Genomic DNA, 19,431 nt, shown 5'->3' on the forward strand with positions numbered 1-19,431 from the left:
GAGGTTCCTAAAAAAAAAAAATTCAATATGGATATATCATATAATCCAACAACCCCACTCCTACACATTTACCCAAGTTGAAATCAGGATCTTGGAAAGATATTTGCACTCCTATGTTCACTGCAGCTTTATTCACAAGAGCCAAGACGTGGAAGCTACTCACATACCCCATTGATGGATGGGTGGATAAAGAAAATGTACTATGTGCCCACAATGGTTTATTCAGCCTCAAAAAAGAAGGAAACCCTGCTACATGTGACCATGTGGATGAACCTTGAGGGCATTACGTGAATAAACCAGTCACATGGGACAAATACTGCAGGATTCTGGTCCTATGAGGAATCCAAAATAGTCAAACACAGAGAAGCAGAAAGCAGAATGGTGGTTGCCAGGGATTAGGGGGAGGGGAAATGGGGGGCTGCTATTCAGTGGGTATAAAGTTTCAGTTATGCAAGATGACTAAATTCTAGACATCTGTACATTTTTGCCTATAGTTAACAATACTGTATTGTATACTTAAAAATTTGGTAAGAGGGTAGATCTCATGTCAGATGTTCCCACCGCCAAAAACAAACAAGAAAACCACCCCCCAAAATCCCCTATAAACCCCCACAAAAAAGCAGAAGTGTATTTGAGGACCAGAGTAGCTCTTTCTACTGCACTTCTGAACTCCGAGGGTAGGCGAATGGCAGTGGCGCACTCAACCTTGACGGGCTGAGCATGTCCTGACCCAGCACACCGGGGCCGGCTGTGGCTGAGCACAATGCTGTGTGTGAGGACAGGCAGAGGGCCGGGGGCGCAAGGGCCGGGCACTGATCAACACCCATACATACGCCCCCTCCCATAAACCTCATCACAGCTCTGGGAGGTGGGGATTATTACTCAACAAATGCCGAGCAGGGAGCCTGATGCGGGACTCGATCCAGGGACTCCAGGATCATGACCTGAGCTGAAGGCAGTCGCCTAACCAACTGAGCCACCCGGGCGCCCAACAAATGCTTTTTTTAATCGAAGCGTCATCAACATACAATGCCACACTAGTTTTGGGTGTACAACATGTGGATTCAACAATTCTATACCTTACTCGGTGGTCACCATGGTAGTACCAGGTGCGGTCACCACCGGAGGTTGGGGTTATCATCAGCTCCATCTCGCAGATGAGCTTGGAGTTCAGGGGACGGTCAAGGTTACAGGTGTGTGCATGCAAGAGGCAGTGCTTGGGGTCCGTGGAAGAAAGATTCTACAGACTCCTTCCCTCACTGTTGAGTGAAGTCTTTGTTAGCCCGCTCTCCCTTGTATTCTAGTAAAATTGAACTCCATGGGCCTCCTAACAGAATTCTAGAGATTGGCCCTAAAAATGCAAGTCTCCAATAAGTCACAAAGGGAGTCTAGGAAAGATGTGGCAACACTCCCGCTGACAGATGTGGGGGTAGATGGCATTCCGCATCATTAAAACTAAGCCAAATGATCCAGTAGGACAAGGTATTAAGATCTTTCTTAACAACAGTTTGCTTCTGGGTAAAACGAAGATTTGCATGAACGTTTGTAACTGGTACCAATTTTTTTTTGTTTGTTTTCTGTTAATATAATCTGCTCTTGCAAGTGTTATTTGGGATTTTGTTAAGTCTCCCAAGACTTTAGAAATTGTTGCTACACTGCATAAAAATTACCTCTGAAGGGCGCCTGGGTGGCTCAGTTGGTTAAGCAACTGCCTTCGGCTCAGGTCATGATCCTGGAGTCCCGGCATCGAGTCCCACATCGGGCTCCCTGCTCGGCAGGGAGCCTGCTTCTCCCTCTGACCCTCTCCCCTCTCATGCTGTTTCTCTGTCTCTCTCTCTCTCAAATAAATAAATCTTTAAAAAAAAAAATTACCTCTGAAAATAAACTGTCCTTCTGATTGCTTGCTGCTCTGGGTTGAACTGTATCCCCCACATCTTTTTTTGGGGGGTGGACCCACCCCCCAAAAAAAGATGAAGGCATACCTCCCAGTACTTTTGAATGTGACCTTATTGCCAAATAAGGATGCAGACGATCAAGCTGAAATGACATCACTAGGGTGGGCCCTAATCCAACATGATGGGGTCCTTCTTAGAAGGGGACCCTTGGACACGGATTCAGACACAGACACACACAGATACGAAGAAATGGAAAGAATGTCATCTGCAAGCCCAGGGACACCTGAGGCTTCCAGAAGCTATGAGGGGCATGGAAGTCTCCCCAGCGCCCTGGCAAGAAGCCAACCCTGCGGACACCTTGATCTCAGACTTCTGGCTTCCAGAACTGTGACACAATACATTTCTGTTCTTTCGGCCCCCCAGTTTGTTGGGGGCAGCCCCAGGAAACTAATACAGCTGTCTTGAAAATAATGTAGCAATCACTGTACCTCCTTAAGGTTTGTTCAATCAAGACAGGATCACTAGGCCCGTGTCTCTTCTACATGCACAATGGAGAACATTAAGATTCTCAAATAACTTGTGTTTCATTGAAATGGAGAGCCCTGCTCTGATGACAAGCCCAGGGTTCTTCGATCACCCACAGCTGCACGCAGGCACGTGAAGCATTGACTACCCGTTTCTTTTTCTTCTGTGGGTAGCCTCTGTTTGCTCTCTATTGGCTGTTCTTCCCATTATTCATTTATAAGCAGCCTTTTTAAAAATTAGGATGTTTTAGATGTTGCAAATATTTTCTCCCAATGTCACTTATCTTTGTTCACTTTTTAAACGGCAGTATTTCCCATAGATATTTGAAAATTTTCATGAGGGCAAGTATATCAGCCTTTTCTTTTATGGCTTTTGAATTTCATGTAGTGCTTAGGAAGGCTTTCTCCATTCCAAAATCATGACAATCCCATTTTTCCCCAATATTTTTATAGTTCCATTTCTTCTTTAGGAATCAGACTTCGTGTTCTCTGATGGACAGCTAACTGATCTAGCACCATGAACTAATACCACCCCTCCTGCTGATGTGGAATGCCACTTTCATCATAAATTCTTTTTTTTTTTTTAAAGATTTTATTTATTTATTTGACAGGCAGAGACACAGTGAGAGAGGGAACACAAGCAGGGGGAGTGGGAGAGGGAGAAGCAGGCTTCCCGCAGAGCAGGGAGCCCGATGCGGGGCTCGATCCCAGGACCCTGTGATCATGACCTGAGCTGAAGGCAGACGCTCAACGACTGAGCCACCCAGGCGCCCCTCATCATAAATTCTTAAAGATAACAGAGGTTGGTTTCTGGCCTTGGTTCATAATATGACTTCACAGTGCCTTTCTTCAGCAACGGGCCACAGAAATGCACATGCACGTATTCTGCGTGGCCAGACGGTGGCCGCCTGGAGGACATGCACATACTGCCCCCTGGGGGCTACCACTGAGCTCCAGGCCTTTGTTGCAATGCAAAGACGTGGGCCTGGTGTGGCCGGATTTTCCAAGTTTTCAAGAGGTGTATATGCAATCTCGTTTTGAGAGTGACGGTGGTGATTGTTTTAAGTTTCACACACAAACCACATCCGCACCCTGAAAGCATCTGGTGGTGCCCCAGTAGCCTCTGTTCCAGATGCTGAAACGCAGAGTAAGGCCACGCCGGGTCTTGGTGTCCACCTCTAACTCTCTCCCACCACCAATATTACGAAGTAAGAGGGGAAGGAAGAGTGGCGATGCAGCAGCTCAGGAAACCTGGGTTATCTGTAGCCCCTCCCCAGGGAAGTCGGAGATGCTGAGCCTCCTCTCACCTCTCACCCGCACGGTCCATGATGCGGTTCCTGGTCTGCCCGGCAACCATGAGGTGGCAGGTCAGCATGAGGGTGGGTAACAACAGTCGAGCCAGGCCTCCAAGAGACCCTGCCAGGTGACAAAGGAGCAATGCAGAGTGAGGTCCCGGCCAAGGATGGAGCAAGATTGTGGCCCCCGGAAACAAGGTGGAAGGTGCGATCACCTCCTTCCTAATAATAATCATGTAGCCTCCCTGCAACACTGTTTAACCAGCAAAGGAAGGGCAGAGGCCTCCAGCTTTCATGTGGGAGACCGGCCCCGCTGGTAGCAAGGACAACTCACGTGGTAGAACTTCAGTGTTTAGACAAAGGCCTTCACATTCTCTCACGAGTTCTCACAACCACCCTGTGAAGCAGGCAGTGTCTCGCCCTCTGTAGGTGGTAGGGGTAGGTCCTGCCCCTTATGGAGGAGGAAACTGGCTTGAGGGGCCATCAGTATGGGCTTTGGATGGCTCCAGGATATGCGGGAAGGGTGCATGGGGGAATAAAGACCAGGCCCCCCTCCTTCCTGTGCCCATCTCTGCAGAACCATTCGTTCCCATGACAAATCCTTACTGAACACCTCCGAAAGGCTAGGCATTCGTCTAGGCCGTGGGAACACAGCAGTACACAGATCCAGGGCATTATCCTTCTCCTTGGCCAGGTCAGTTCTTCTTACCCTGAACCATGACCCAGACTGGCCCTTGCTCTAGTCTTCTCTGGCCGGAGCAGGGACCTCTGGCCCATATTTGCCCCTTGCTCCAGAGTCTCTGGTGACCGGTCATTTCCTGGAATGTACTGACCTCTTCCAGAAAGACACGCTTTTCTATTCTTGAGGCAGAGACAACTGGCAGACTCAGACCCAAATCCCAGCCATGTCTTAATTCTGGCCAACTTTTAAAATATGTTCCAGGCAGGTCACACCATTCCCTAGGCGTGCCGTTCTGAGAGCAGGGATGGCACCTATGGTTTTTCTTGAAGCTGGAAATAGAGTGCAGGTGCCAAGGTGGCCAGTCTCCAGGGTATGCTGGACCAACCTCTTTTCTTGTTACTTGTGCTTCATCTACATCTTCTCCTCTGATGCTCCCAATTTTGGGGGTATTGTCTGAGGAGCAGGATTTGGCAGGAGAAGGAATGCGTGGGAGATATATGGAGGGCACCACCACCAGCTCTATACACTTAAGACCCCATCAGTTCATATTCTGCAGGCAAATACACCCTTCTTCTGACGGTAGTTGGTAGAACTCTGTCCCCCAGAAAGATATGCCCAGGGCCAAACCCCCAATACCTGCGTATCTGACCTCACTTGGAAAAAGGGTCTCTGCAAATATAATTACGGGGAGGCTCTCGAGATGAGATCATCCTCGACTGGGGTGGGCCTTAAACTCAAAGACGTGGATTTGGTATCCAATAGTGTCCTTCTAAGAGATGGAAAAGGAGAACACACACTGAGACAGAGGGGAGAAGGCCATGTGGAGACCCACAGAAAGACGAGGCAGAGACTGGGCTTGTACAAGCCAAGGATTGCCAGCAACCACCAGAGGAAGGAGAGGGGCATGGGATGGACTCTTCCTCAGGGCCCCCAGAAGGAGCAAACCCTGCTGACACCCTGATTCTGAACTTTTGGCCCCCAGAACGATGAGAGAATAAATTCCTGCTGTTCTAGGCTGCCAAGGTTGTGGTTGTTTGTCATGGTGGCCCCAGGTCACACACCCGACCCGTTTTTCCCCTTTGAGCAAGGACTGCCATGGACAATTTGACCGATGGGAGAGTCCAGCCTTCACGTTCCTTTCCCCAGGGAATTTGGCAGCATTTCTCAGATGGCCTGGTCACCAGCAGAAGAGGGCCCCCTGTGAGGTGCTGGGCTCTGCAGCTTCCGGAGCGGAGGGATTGAGGTCCTCATCCATATCAGATCTGTCTGCTCCAACCTCAGCCCTTTCTTCCTGCCTGATCCAAAGGCTACTTTCTAGCTGTTCTTCGGCAATTTCCAGGTCCTCCTCTGTTTGTAAGACAGCCACAGTTTCCCGGGGTAAGTCTGAGGAATACAGCCCGAGTTTAGCCTTAAAACCAAACATTGCTTCATATGGACTTCGCTGCAGGGACATGTCAAACAGCTGATTCCTCACCATCTGCATGAATCTCAGGCCTTCGGCCCAGCGACGTGAGTGGTTACTCTGCATCCAGGCATTTATCATGTTCTTGACGTCATGGCTGGCTTGCTCCAGGGAGCCCGGGCCCTGGCCAGGGTGCTGCTTACCACACACCATCTTTAGGTCCGGCCATACTTCATTGAGCTCATGAACAACCTGGTTTGTGAACTCCACGCCACTGCCAGAATCTAAAACGCTAGGTGTACCAAGAATCGTGAAAATGTCCAGTAGGACACTGACCACCTCATGGGCCTGCTTCGCTTTTAACGGCCGTAAAATAATAAACTTGGTCAAGTGGTCCTGGTAATATAAAATAAACTTGAACTCACCATCGGCATTTGACTGCATGTCAAGTACTTCAACTTGGCATCTGGAGTCAGTGTCCTTAAAAGCCATGGGCCTGGGGGCAAGACCTCTCTTGGGTACCGGGTTCTTCTGGTGGCACTGTTTACAGAGTGTCAGATACAAGACAATGACCTCTTTGGTGACATTCCCGTATTTTCCTTGTAGCTCTTTGAGCATGCGTGTCCGCCCGCCGTGCCCAATATTGAGATGCGTATCATGGAGAATATCAAACAACTCTTCCTTATGCACGTAATACCGAATTCGATCCCGTTCTCCATGGGTCGCCTCTATCAGTTTCTCTGTGCCTTGCACAGAGATCACGTCGTATTTTGCTGCACGGCGGTAGTCACGCGAGGACTTCTTCCCCTTTTCCTTAGCTTCCTTGACTTCCTTTATCGTTTGAAAGTACTTTTCTTTGGAAAATACCTTGCTATTGTAACTTTTGCTTTCTACTAACTTTGTCACGCTTTTAAGAAACTTTTCTCTCATGTTATATATCTCCATTTCCAGATCACTTGTAGCGGAAACACCAGGGGGGTCATTTCCAGCTTTCTGGGGCATCGTGGAGAACTGTAAGAAGGAGCCTAAGAAAGGGAGAGAGAAAACGGAGTTAAAATCGCCGATATTCCTTCTAGGAGACTTTCCCTCCGCAGTTCCTCATTCTTCCATCTGATTTTTGAAGATTACCACACAGAAGAAAGATAACATAGTATAAAGCGGTAACAGAATAAAGCAACTAGGAAGCCAACTAAGATCGCTCAAAACCAGAGCAGGTCAAAAGAATTTTGAGATATATATAGAAATATGTAGTAATTTTAGACTTCAGGCAAACAGAATAAATGAAACTGTTAGCTCATAAAGTGAAACCTAATTAACTGGTCTTTATTTATTAATCGAATAGGAGAGAGGATACATGGAAATGCTTAAGGCAGTAGACAAATATCCTCCCTCAGTAACTTTTAAAATAATATAAATGGAAGAATGTTGCTGGAAGGTACATGATGAGAGCAAACTCTGAACTTGAAGTTAGGAAGGCTAAAAAGCCAACAATTTATTTTTTTAATTTTTTAAAGATTTTATTTATTTGAGAGAAAGAGTGAGAGAGAGAGAGAAAGAGCTCATGAGCAGGGGGAGAGGGAGAAGCAGGCTCCCCACTGAGCAGGGAGCCTGATACGGGACTCGATCCCAGGACCCTGGGATCATGACCTGAGCCTAAGGCAGCCGCTTAACTGACTGAGCCACTCAGGTGTCCCCAACATAATTAATTTCTTGTGGCTGAAGAGTCTGTGCTCATTTTAGGAGAAACAAGGAGAAAGTAGTGGGAACTTTTTGAATGATAGTTTTCCCCTTTTGATGGTACAGGGGGTTAGTGAATGAAGATTCTGAGTCCTTACCCTGAGGGACCACGTTCTCGTAACTGTCCAGCATTGTGTCCCTGCAGCAGACCTTTCAAACAGTTCCAGTCTTTGGTCATCTCCTCAGATGTCGCTACCTCTTGAAATGACACCAGCTGCTGCCACAGGGACCATTCCTGGGGCCTGGGCTACGGAGCGGCCGCAGCAGGACTGGGGGAGAGACAGTGGAGGGTACCAGGAATGAAGGCAGCCAGCATAACTGACTTGGAATGTGAGTCACGTGAATATTACAAGGAAGGTAACAGAAGTCAGGAAATGGTCTCCTATCCAACCAGATGAGTCCAGCTTCGTGGCTGAGGAAAACAAGTTCTGCCCTCCTGGGAGGTCTGCAGGCCTAGACTGTTTTGACCCTGCCTGAGCTGAGGCCCACATACTTCCAGAACAAAGCAGAGAGTCCAAGTGAACTTGAGTATTCCAAGACTGGGAGAAACCTTCCGGTACAGGCCTGATGGCCCTGAACAGAGGTGGCAGGGTCTGTTCCCAGAAATGGAAAAACTGCACCTACGTGCATAGAGATTTGTCAGATTATCATGCCAAAAAGAGGTACGCCAGATGGTCCACACTCTACCAAGATCGGAGAATTCCTCAGGGAGTGAGCTTGACAATCAACTTGAGATTCCTTAGGACCACTCCAGGTTGTAGGATGGTGATGCGGCCAGGGAAAGAGTTCACATGATGATAACAGGGGTAACAACAATTGGGGGAAAACAAGATCCCTGGAATCCCAGCCATCAGATGCAGAGCCGAGGGGCAGGGCAGAATCCTGAAAAGCAGAGAAAGATGAGAAGGTTTCAAAGCTCTGAGCAAGAGTCTTGGTTAAGCTGAGGTCCTGAAGGTTCTCCATTAAAAAGGCTTCAAACTCCCATGCTCAGCATCACTGGATTCTAAGACACTGCTGACTATAAAACCACTGACTTTCTGATGACTTTCTTTTGAGGGGAAAAAGCAGAGAACCTACGTTAAATGAACACATCCAAATTAACTATGTTGGAAAACATACATTTTAGTGTTGAAGAAATAGAATGTTTGCAAACGCTGTTTAAGTCTGAGCTCAAGATCCTCAGTGTAAACGGACATTTTAAAGGCTCTGAAGGCGCCTGGGTGGCTCAGTCAGTTAAGTGTCTGCCTTCGGCTCAGGTCATGATCCCAGGGTCCTGGGATCGAGTTCCGTGTCAGGCTCCCTGCTCAGCGGGAAGCCTGCTTCTCCCTCTGCCTGCCCCTCCCCCTGCTTGTACACTCTCTCTGTCAAATAAATAAAAATATTTTAAAAAATAAATAAAGGCTCTGAGAAGTTCTGCAGTAAATAAACCAGTTTGTTTCATCTACTAGTCACAATTATTTACTGATTTTTAAGACTTATTTGACAGAGAGAGGGACTGCAAAGGAAGGAAAAGCCTCATCTCCATCCTATAAAAGAATGAAGACAGGCTGGAAATAATTCATGATCAAAAGATGCAAAATCTCAGTCTTTAATATGAGACACGGTCCTTATACTATGCCGGGTAAAGCCAGTTAGCTAACAGACCTATTTTGGTTAGTCCATCAGTGTTTGTTTTTTGAAGAGTGAGAATGATTTACCTATACGTTCAGATGGGGGGATTTCATAGAAGAATCTTGACCGACCTTCTTGGATTTTGGGAGCACCTGGCCACCCTGGGAGCTTTGCTGCTTGGCTGGTTGCAGCTCTGGTTAGAAGAGCCTGCACTCTCCCGTTTCCCAGCGTCTCCAGGCGCCCTAGTAACGTGTCCGCCTTATCTGCCCATCCCTGCGGTTATCTAGGTCTTCAACACCTGTTCCACAGCAGCATGCAAGAACTGGGTTGCGTTTCCCGGCGCGATCTGTGACGGTGGGGTGACTGATAAACGACCTTGGTTAGAGCCAACCGGAGCCGTCTCCCTTCCTCACCCACCTGGGAGTCTTCGCTTTGGCGTCGCAGACCCGGCAGGTCCTCTCACCGGTCTTGCGAACCCCGCCCAGCTCAGCTCAGCCGCCTCCCTGCTGCATCCGGCGGCTCCAGCCGATTGCCACCTCTCCGTCCTCTGGAGAGCCCGGGCTCTGGAGCACTTTATTTTGCGTTTGTAGTCGACTGGTTCAGGTGTACGCAGCCGAGCAGGTAGGGGCTAGGCCAAGGGATTCAGAGCCGAGGCGAGAGATGCTCGGAGGACGTCAGGCAGACATTCGGCGCACGGGTGCCGCGGCGAGGCCGCGCACGGGGAGGGCAGATTACTGGGGCGTCGTCGGCTCCCTCGGCCACAACCGGGCGAGGTACTGGTTTCCGGACGCAGGCGCGGGGATAACGCAGATGAAGCGCTTCGCCGAGCTGCCCCGCACGTCCCGGCGGACAGCCCGTCCGCTCCTGGGGAGCAGCCTCCCCAGCGTGCGTGGCCTCCTCCCTGCACCCCCGCGGGCTCGGCGCCCCCCCTGCACCCCCCGTCCGCTCCTGGGGAGCAGCCTCCCCAGCGTGCGTGGCCTCCCCCCTGCACCCCCGCGGGCTCGGCGCCCCCCCCTGCACCCCCGCGGGCTCGGCGCCCCCCTGCACCCCCGCGGGCTCGGCGCCCCCCCTGCACCTCCCGTCCGCTCCTGGGGAGCAGCCTCCCCAGCGTGCGTGGCCTCCTCCCTGCACCCCCGCGGGCTCGGCGCCCCCACCCCCACCCCGCCCCGCCCCGAGGGCGGCCAGTTCGGGGCTGAACCAATGAGCGAGGCCGGGGAGAGGCGGGAGGGCCGGCGGCCCTCGAACCCAGGCCGGTCGGGGGGGGACGAGAGAGGCCCGGGCGGCGAGGGCGAAGCGCCGGGAGCCGCGGCGTCGGGGCCCTTCCGCTCCCACCCCGCCGCTGGCCGGACTCCAGCCGGCGACGCCGCTCGCACCGGAAGCCGCTCCGCGCGGCCGGAAGCCCCGCCCCCGACGCCGCGGGCCGCCCGGCATCCTCTCCACGCTCCGGACGGGGTCCCGCGAGGGTCCCGCGCCGCCTGTCGTTTGGCGGTCCCGGGGCTGGGGGTGCCTGCGCAGAGCGAGCCACTGACCCCGGCCCCCCGCGGCAGAACCGGTGATTTTCCCCACGTTGTTGCAAAGCCTGCAGCCTGCAAATTTGGGAAAGGAAGCTGCAGTCTCCTCTCTGCCTCTGGAAGCTTCATCCAAAACGAGTCCAGCTACGGCACCCGCTTACGGAGCCCGGGAGCCCCGAGAACCTACGTTTCAGATGAACATTTCTTACTTCAAACTGCAACCTGAGCATTTCCGCTCCGAGATTTTGGCGTGATGGCACCCCTCCGGGCGGCATCGGCGCACCCAAGACGGTAGGGAACAGCCGGGGACAGTGGTCCAGGCGCTGCCGCGAATCACAGCGGCTCCTCGCTTCTACACAGGCAATGTCCCTTTTACGCAAAAAACCCTGGGAGCACGCCAAACGCACACTTACACACTCGTCGCCCAACACGGCAGGCTCAAGGCAGTAGCCCACAGGGCTTTTACCTGGGCCTTCTCAGTGAGCCGGATGTCCCCCTAATGCTGCCTGCTGTAAAAACGGGGAAAACCCCACTATCAGCCCCAGTTTCAGGATTTTGTTACTCTCGATGATTAAAGAGCCGGTGCCCAGGGCGCCTGGGTGGCTCAGTCGGTTAAGCGACTGCCTTCGGCTCAGGTCATGATCCTGGAGTCCCCGGATTGAGTCCCATATCGGGCTCCTTGCTCGGCGGGGAGTCTGCTTCTCCCTCTGGCCCTCCCTCCTCTCATGTGCTCTCTCTCTCTCTCATTCTCTCTCTCTCAAATAAATAAATAAAATCATGGGGCACCTGGGTGGCTCAGTCGGTTAAGCGACTGCCTTCGGCTCAGGTCATGATCCTGGAGTCCCGGGATCGAGTCCCGCATCGGGCTCCTTGCTCGGCAGGGGGTCTGCTTCTCCCTCTGACCCTCCCCCCTCTCATGTGCTTGCTCTCTCTCATTCTCTCTCTCTCAAATAAATAAAATCTTAAAAAAAAAAAAGAGCTGGTGCCCAAATGGAAAAACCCACTCTACTTAAACAGGACTTTTCTTTAGCAGAATCAAGCCACAGGACGGGGCAGCCTGCCTCCAGGGAGCAAATGCCACCGACCTCCCGAAAACCCATCCAGTGGAAGGGAGGTGGTATTCCCCAAGCACCGCACAGGAAGTAAAGGCTCTTCGTTTTAACAGTTTTTATTTCAAGTCGCACATAAGATTACTTTACTCCTGCATCTTCTCAATTGTTTCTTCCTTATATTTGCCCTTTTCCTTTCCTACTTGGCGAGATTTGGCTTTACGTTCAAGGATCTTTTTGCGGTCTTTGTCCAGTTTTAGTCTGGTGATAACCACCTGCAGAAAAACAAAACACTTCTAAGCTTTACACAGTTACCAGCTTCACAGGCTAACCAAGTCATACACATTGTTGTTTCTACTATTACTTGAGAATCATCAAGTTGGAATGTAAATGTAGCTTCGACCCACAAAACCACAGTACAGATATCTTGTTGTGACCAATCTAATTGTTAAAGGTCTCCAGGTGATGGTGGATTTAGGTCTTATGAAGGAAGGTGAGGAACGGGAAAAGGGCAATAAACCAGGTCTGGGAACACAGCATAAAACGACCAAAAGAGAAAATCGCTGCCATCATGGAGCCTGTACTTTATATGGGGACAGAGAAAACAAAGTTAAGTGGAGGTACGTCAGGCTCTGATACACAGAGAAACAGGGCAATATGGGGGAGGACAGCTGACGAGCAGGGGCTAAGTCCTATGGGGTGATTAAAAAAGGCCCAAGAGACAAGGCTACATGAGGACACCTGAAACCTCGAGCGTGTTACAGTGAGAGACGTCCAACGTCAGTACTGTATGATGTTGGGGACATGTGGAACCGTAAAAAGTCCAACTGTGACAACAAGAATAAAATGGTCAGTAAGGGATGGGGGACAGGACAGATGTTAAGGGTATAAACTTACAAACCGTAAGTGCTACAGATATAATGTGCAGCAGTGATACATACACAATATTGTCTCATAATCATCAAACTTGCTAAGAGACCAGAACTTCGTTACTCCAACTACTAAAAATAGTTACGTAGTATGTTAGAAGTGCTAATTATCGCTACAATGCCAATCCTTTTATATACAAATCTACCAAACTAACATCTATCTTACACACCTTCAATTTACACATTAGGTCAAATGTATTTCATTAATAGAAAACAAAAAAGACAAACACCTGAAAAGAAAGGTGAACATCTGAGGAAAGTGAAGAATTGTTTTGGTAAAAGTACAGCAAGTACAAAGGTCCAGAGGCAGGAGAACTTAAAAAAAAGTTTTATAGGTGCGCGTTTTTCAAGTGAGCCTAAGACTCAACCGGAGAGCTTGTTAAAACAGATCCCTGGATCCTGCCCCCAGTAAAGCTGGGGACAGAATCTGGAATTCTGTCAAGTGGCCAGGTGATGTAACAGCAGACACAGTGAGTAGCCGCAAGGCTGTGGGAGGCGCGAGGCGGCCGGCAGACTAGGTCACAAAGAGGGGCCGTCTACAAGTGGCTGGTGAGGGGGTCAAGGAAGGCCTTGTAGGCCACACTGGAAACAGATGGGATTCTGGGTATAACGTGCACCAGCCAATGGGTGGGGTGGGGTGGAGATATAAACAATAAATGGCATTTTTGTCCTGAACAAATGGGAGGATAGAGCTGCCATACACTGTGATGGTGGCAAACCGTGGACCAAATCTTAAGTCTGAACACATCAGGTTTGAGGTTATCAATCAGGAATCCAAAATAAGACAACTGAGTCCTCTGCCTTTAGAGGCCTGAAGTCCTTAGACTGAAATAAAGAGATGAAGACGATCACTGAGCCACAGCGAAGGAAACTGTTACGTCCCATGCTGTGCTACCTTGGAAAGACTAAGAATCTATCACTGGATTGGTGACCCGGACCACGGCTGATCTACTGGTGTTTCAGACACAGGACTGGCGAAGGCTAGAAATCAGCAAAGTCCTTGCTCTCAGGAGACACATACTAAAGGAATCAGAGGGAAGCGTCATGATGCTTATAATCCACTGGGGGTAGGGAAAATATTACTAGGAATTCCAGGTGAAAGAGATGCAGGAATTTTGCCACACCAATCCTTCAGCTTTCCCGTACTTCGGAAAAAAGATTTATGGCAGCATAAGATCTTTTAAAAATTGGAAGAGAGAAATTAGAGACTGAAATAGCAGAGAATTCATATCCAAGTCCCGAACAGGTACGTACTATGGGAAACAGACCGGACTTTTCTATCCTGGCTCAAACACTACCACTACCCATGACAAGATCTTAGTTTCTGGGCTTCAGTTTTTTTCCCCATTAATACTTTGCAGGGTTGTAAAGCTGCCACACTGATTACTTGGCTTTATCTTTTTAAGATTAAATTTTTGGGGGTGTGGGGGGAGAGCCAGCAAGAGAGCACTAGCGAGACAGCACATAGTGGGAGGGGGCAGAGGGAAAGTGAGTCTCAGTCACACTGTGCTGAGCGGGGAGCCCCGAAGGAGGGCTCGATCTCATGACCTGAGCCAAAACCAAGAGTCGGACACTTAACTGACTGAGCCACCCAGACGCCCTGTTTACTCGGCTTTAATACTAGAAGTGAAGAGGCTACCAGCTCCATTTAATAGGAAAACCACCCTATTTCCTGGATGTTAAGATTTGTTCACAGTAGCTTTTGCGAGAAAGGTAACATGGCCCTGCAAACAAGCCATCACATCTGCCAACACTTCCTGTACTTTCCTTCTCTTCTCGCGAGCATTCTCAACAACACCTACCTTGCTAGGGTGAATGCCCACATGGACGGTTGTGCCGTTTGCCTTCTCTCGCTGCACTCGTTCAATGTAGATGACGTACTTCTTCCTGTAAACCTGGACTACTTTGCCAATCTGCTGACCTTTGTAGTGTCCTCGCACAACCTAAATGTAAGTTCAAAAAGAACAGAAATATTAAGATTAACCTTGGGAACCAGGAAAGCTACAAATCACATAAACATCCTTCACTCTATCAGATACGGAAGTCCTTTCAATTTTGAATAATGGAAACGTTCCAATAATCCCCTCTGGCTTTAGCCTGCCAATAAACCATGTCCCCGTATAAATCTAGTGATGGACAGGGCATCCGTCAACTGGTGGTGCACAAGCAGCTGTGGGCTTGGTAAAAGGTCAAAAGAGCCCACTTTGGCTTTTCGTAGCAGGTTGACAACAAGGAACTTTACTCCATCTCAAAGGAAGCCAGAGGCCACAAGATCAAATCCACAACCCATTAACATGTCCAACCCGGTGCCAGAGAGGGCAGCAGCCAAGTACGTATGGGAGCCGTTCTTTCCCAACGTCTAAGTTTCCTACCCCAGAGTCCTAGTGATCCTCAGTTTGTCAGGAAGCAACAGAAAGTGCTTCTGCACAGATGCTTCTTTCCAGCTGCAGATTTTCGCGCGTTAAGAGATCTTGAAAACAGAGACCACCGGGCAAATCTAGCACCAGTCCAGTGGCAACCAATGGCTGTCGCCAACCCACACCACTACCTGGGGACTGGTTTTCTATTTAAATGGGCGTTAACCTCCTCAAATACTAGGGCCAGGCAAGCTGCTTTAGAGACTTGCCTGAATCTTGTAATCAACAGCTGCAGGCTACAGCTAGGAAAACACGTATAGAGATTTTCACTTAAATCGATTTGAGAAGTTATTCACTGGTAAACACAAAACCACCATATAAAATGATGGTTCGGTCAGGGCTTCCGTATCTGGGTCTTGATTCAACTCAGTGAACTGGTCCTCAAACGCAGCTCTGGTGACCAACCACACCCAGAAAAAGCTCATCACAAAGGAACGTGCTGGTTCTGAACCACCTCTCCTCTTCTGGTTGTTATGTCCTCATTCTGATGCTTGGGACAATCGATACTTTTTCCTGTTTGACTCTTTAGCTCCCTTTTGCACTCCTGTTCTGGGAGCAACGTCTCAGGTGCATCACTCCCAGAACGCAATCCCTCTTCCAGGTCTGGTGTGCGGGACATCCGCCAAGATGACCCGAACGTGGTACCGACCTGCACTTCGTCATCCTTCCGGATGGGCATGGATCGAACGTTGTACTTCTGTCTCAGCTCTTTGGAAAGAGGGGAAGACATGATCTTCCTGCGAATGTGGGAAGGTGCATTGAAATGCCGCTTTCGGTTCTTGCTCCGGTCAGAAGTCACAAAGGGATTAAACTTCATTTTGGCTAAAGATAAAAGTAAAAAGACACGCCAATCCTTAAATGATCACAATCTCGTCCAGTTTCCAAACAGGTCACAGCAACTCTCACCTTGAGAGACTGGAAAGCCCACGGAAACGGTCATGTTCCACCGGGATGTTTTCTGTTATTTGTTTATGGGATAAAGAATTCCCCGGGGCACCTGGGTGGCTCAGGGCACGATCCCAGGGTCCTGCGTAGGGCTCCCTGCTCAGCGGGGAGTCTGCTTCTCCCTCTCCTGCTCTGCCTGCCGCTCCCCCCTGCTTGTGCTAATAAAAAATCTTAAAAAAAAATAAAATAAAATTCTCCATCAGTAACACACTTGCTTCACTTCACACCCTCCAAACTCTTGCAATCAGACAGACAAGACGGGGCTCGCATCTCCGATGCGCGAAGGCAAAACAGACCCACAACTCAGTTATTCAATCAGAACACCACGCTTTGCAAAGACCAACCAACGTCAGTCAATACGCTACGGACTCGGGTGTGAGCACATTCAGCTCCCTACAAAATGCATCGGCTCCTTCGTCCCCAAGCCCGGGAAGGGCTGCACATCTCGGGGCCAAAAAGCCGCCTCCTGGGCGACCGCGGCCTCCAAGTTCCCTGGCTTTACCAGGAAGTTATTTCGAGGCCATTCTTTAAGAGACTACGCCGTCTAGACCTGTCTCCATCCCCGCAGAACCCTTCCCCTCCAGAAGCCGATACCGAGTTCCCAAACCCCCCTTCCTCCTCCCTTCCCGGGCTCGGCGGCCCCCAAGCTTGCGGGAGAACAGGTCGAGACCATCCTGGCCCCTCTCCCTGGCTGCTATTCGTCCGCCGGGAGAACATCGGGCCCCTGGGGTCAAAAGACATCGCGCCCCCGAACGGATGGCCGTGGATTGCTCGCGCCGGCACGGCCAAAACTCACCCGCTGCCCCTTCAGCGATGGCCCCAAGAGGGAAGAGAGCCCCACGTCACTTCCGGTTCTGTAAGTTGACTAGAGATCTCGCGAGACCGATTATCTCTCGGCGCGAGAGAGGCGCGGGGTTTGAACGAGAAGAGGAAACTGGGAAAGAAATTGATGACTAGTGTCCCCCCGCGGCGTGGAGGAGAACTGCAAGGAACTGCAAAGCTGCCTTTTCTAGGGCCCGGTGCCTCCCTTGGGAGACCTGGGTTCTGCCCCCGGGTACTCCCGGGCTGGGAGCACCCCGGGCTGGTGGCGGAGGCTGTTCAGGGTGTGACTGTCCCGGTGGTGAGGGCGTGGTGAGGGAGCGGGTGCCCCATTCGCCGGGAAAGGGCAGGTTTTACTAGCGGCCGCCGGGTGACGCCGGGCCTGCGGCCGCCGGTCACCTCGGCTCGGTGGACACGGCTCGTGGCGCGGGCGTATCGAGGGCGCCGGGCTTTCGATGAGCTGGCTGCCGCCCCGTCCCGCGATCCGTCCCTGCCCCACGAGCTCGCAGGTGATGCCCAGGGTGCCGGCCCGAGACCCCACTTGGAAGGAGGCCTTTGCAAGCGGAGAGCTGTGCCCCTTTCTGAATGTTACTGCCCCCTGTCCTTCGGTTCAGGGTCTGATGGAAGCGGGGCGGGGGACGGGTGCGCTCCCCTGCAAACGGATGCTGGGGCAGGCTGCGGGGGCGGGGGGTGAGCGCCTGCAGTTTGCCTGGCCGCGCACCTGGTGGGGGATCCTTTTCTGTCGAATGACTAAATGCATTGTCATGGAATGAATGCTGCGGTGTCATACTAACGGAAGACACACGTTTCATGATAATTCGTAAGATGTAGTGAGCTTGCTGAGTCCCGGGGACACTCTTCTACTCACTTTACGTTGTTTACTCCTTTAATCCAAATAGCCTTGTGATACTTGGGCAGTATTATCGTTCCCATTATACAGATGGGGTTATTGAGCCACAGAGAAGTGAGAGGAACTCGTGCAAGTTAGGTAGAACACTTAGGTTATAGATGGACCCATGCAGGCTCTTCCCAGTCCCTTCTGTATATGGTCCCAATTTCTAGGTCTGCATTGGGTCAAGTCAAAGAGTGAGAAACCATGTCCTTGAGGAGCCAGAGTAAAGCCAGTAAATAACATGGGTTTTCATGATTTAAAAAAGTTGTGTTTTAAATATACTGTAAAGAGCCCTAGATTTCATTCTTTTTTTATTTTTAAGATTTTATTTATTTATTTGGTAGAGAGAGAGAGAGCGCGCGCACAAGCAGGGGGAGTGGCAGGCAGAGGGAGAAGCAGGCTCCCTGCTGAGCAGGGATCCCGACATGGGGCTCCATCCCAGGACCCTGGGATCATGACCTGAGCCAAAGTCAGATGCTTAGCCAACTGAGCCAAGCGTCTGACTTTGGCTCAGGTCATGATCCCGAGTCCCAGAACCAAGCCCCACATGGGGCTCCCTGCTCAAGGGGGAGTCGGCTTCTCCCTCTGCTCCTCACCCCGCTCGTGCTCTCTCTCTCAAATAAATAAATAAAATCTTTTAAAAATTCAGTGAGAATACCTCTACTGCAATTCTTTTTTTTAAAAAATAAACTCTACACCCAACGTGGGGCTCAGACTAACAACCCTGAGATCAAGAGCCACATGCTCTAGGACTGAGTGGCCCTGGCTCCCCTGTAAATTCTTTCCAACAAATGTTTATGCAGCATCTTTTGCAAGCCGGTCCCCGATCTGGACACTGGAGTTGCAAAGTGCAATTGGTTAAAGCTTCTGCCACTGGAAGTTCATTGTCTAAAAGGAGAGATAAGCAGTGAAACTGACAATCAGGGAACCCCCAGGAAAAGTGCTTGATGAGCCTTGCTCTTGGTGCTTCTTCTTCTTCTTCTTTTTTTTTTTTTTTAGAGAGAGAGCTCAGGGGGAGAGGCAGAGGAAGAGGGAGGGAGAGAATTTTAAGCAGGTTCCATGCTGAGCCCCTTGCTGGGCTCCTTCTCATCACCCTGAGATCATGACCTGAGCCGAAACCAAGAGTTGGCCGCTCAACCAACGGAGCCACCCAGGCGCCCCGCCCTTGGTGCTTCTGTGCTGTAGGAATAAGAGAGAGCTCTGGGGTCAGGGAAGACTTCTGGGGTGAGATCACCCTTGGCCGAGTTTGGAAGAATATTACAATTAGCTCCATGAGGCGGCAGTGGGAATCGCTGGAGGGAAGTCTTGGAGGTGTGCAGCAGCTTGACGTGGTGGTGGCAGGAGCCAGGTCCTTGTGGCTGGAGAGAGGAGCCTTCAGGGAAAAGCCCACAGGGATCCAGGATGAGCTGAATCTGACTGGGTTGCTGAAAGTTACAGGGAGCCGCTGAACGCTCCTGCCTTCCTACCTTGCCTTCCTTTGGGGTCTTCTCTCTTCTTGTTCTTGGGTTCCCCCAACCCCTCTTTTCTCTCTTTCTTTTTTTAAAGTTTGATTTATTTAAGTAATCTCTACACCCAACGTGGGGCTCGAACTCACAACCCCGAGATCAAGAGTCAAGTGCTCTCCTGACTGAGCCAGCCAGGCACCTATTAACTCCCTCTTCTTCAGGGCTCCCCTATCCTCTCCTCTCTTCCCACAAAGGTCTTCTCTGTTCCCTCATCCTGC

At 50.6% G+C, this 19,431-nt stretch overlaps 2 protein-coding genes across 4 annotated transcripts; both read right to left on the reverse strand.

Moving 5' to 3' along the window:
* Positions 1-3,192: 3,192 nt before the first annotated feature.
* On the reverse strand, positions 3,193-10,076 carry KRBA2 (KRAB-A domain containing 2). Of its 2 annotated transcripts, none has more exons than XM_045889885.3 (3): positions 9,564-10,076; positions 7,634-8,417; positions 3,193-6,823 (listed from the first exon to the last, which is right to left on the reverse strand). In XM_045889885.3, the coding sequence occupies exons 2-3, from the start codon at positions 7,665-7,667 to the stop codon at positions 5,574-5,576; spliced, it is 1,284 nt and encodes a 427-aa protein (XP_045745841.1). In that variant the 5' UTR covers positions 7,668-8,417; positions 9,564-10,076; the 3' UTR covers positions 3,193-5,573. The 2 variants fall into 2 exon arrangements, with proteins under 2 accessions (XP_045745841.1, XP_054367040.1); XM_054511065.2 differs by having other exon boundaries at positions 9,233-10,076.
* A 1,733-nt stretch (positions 10,077-11,809) lies between these two features.
* RPL26 (ribosomal protein L26) lies at positions 11,810-16,933 on the reverse strand. 2 transcript variants are annotated; one of them, XM_045889884.1, is made up of 4 exons: positions 16,794-16,933; positions 15,702-15,874; positions 14,438-14,578; positions 11,810-11,981 (listed from the first exon to the last, which is right to left on the reverse strand). In XM_045889884.1, the coding sequence occupies exons 2-4, from the start codon at positions 15,867-15,869 to the stop codon at positions 11,853-11,855; spliced, it is 438 nt and encodes a 145-aa protein (XP_045745840.1). In that variant the 5' UTR covers positions 15,870-15,874; positions 16,794-16,933; the 3' UTR covers positions 11,810-11,852. The 2 variants fall into 2 exon arrangements, with proteins under 2 accessions (XP_045745840.1, XP_064439285.1); XM_064583215.1 differs by lacking the exon at positions 16,794-16,933 and adding an exon at positions 15,959-16,007.
* Between the last annotated feature and the right edge of the window lie 2,498 nt (positions 16,934-19,431).

This window comes from Mirounga angustirostris, unplaced genomic scaffold (assembly GCF_029215605.1).
Source record: "Mirounga angustirostris isolate CCGP_5_RB_7025 unplaced genomic scaffold, mMirAng1.0.hap1 SCAF_17, whole genome shotgun sequence".
Lineage (NCBI taxonomy): Eukaryota > Metazoa > Chordata > Mammalia > Carnivora > Phocidae > Mirounga > Mirounga angustirostris.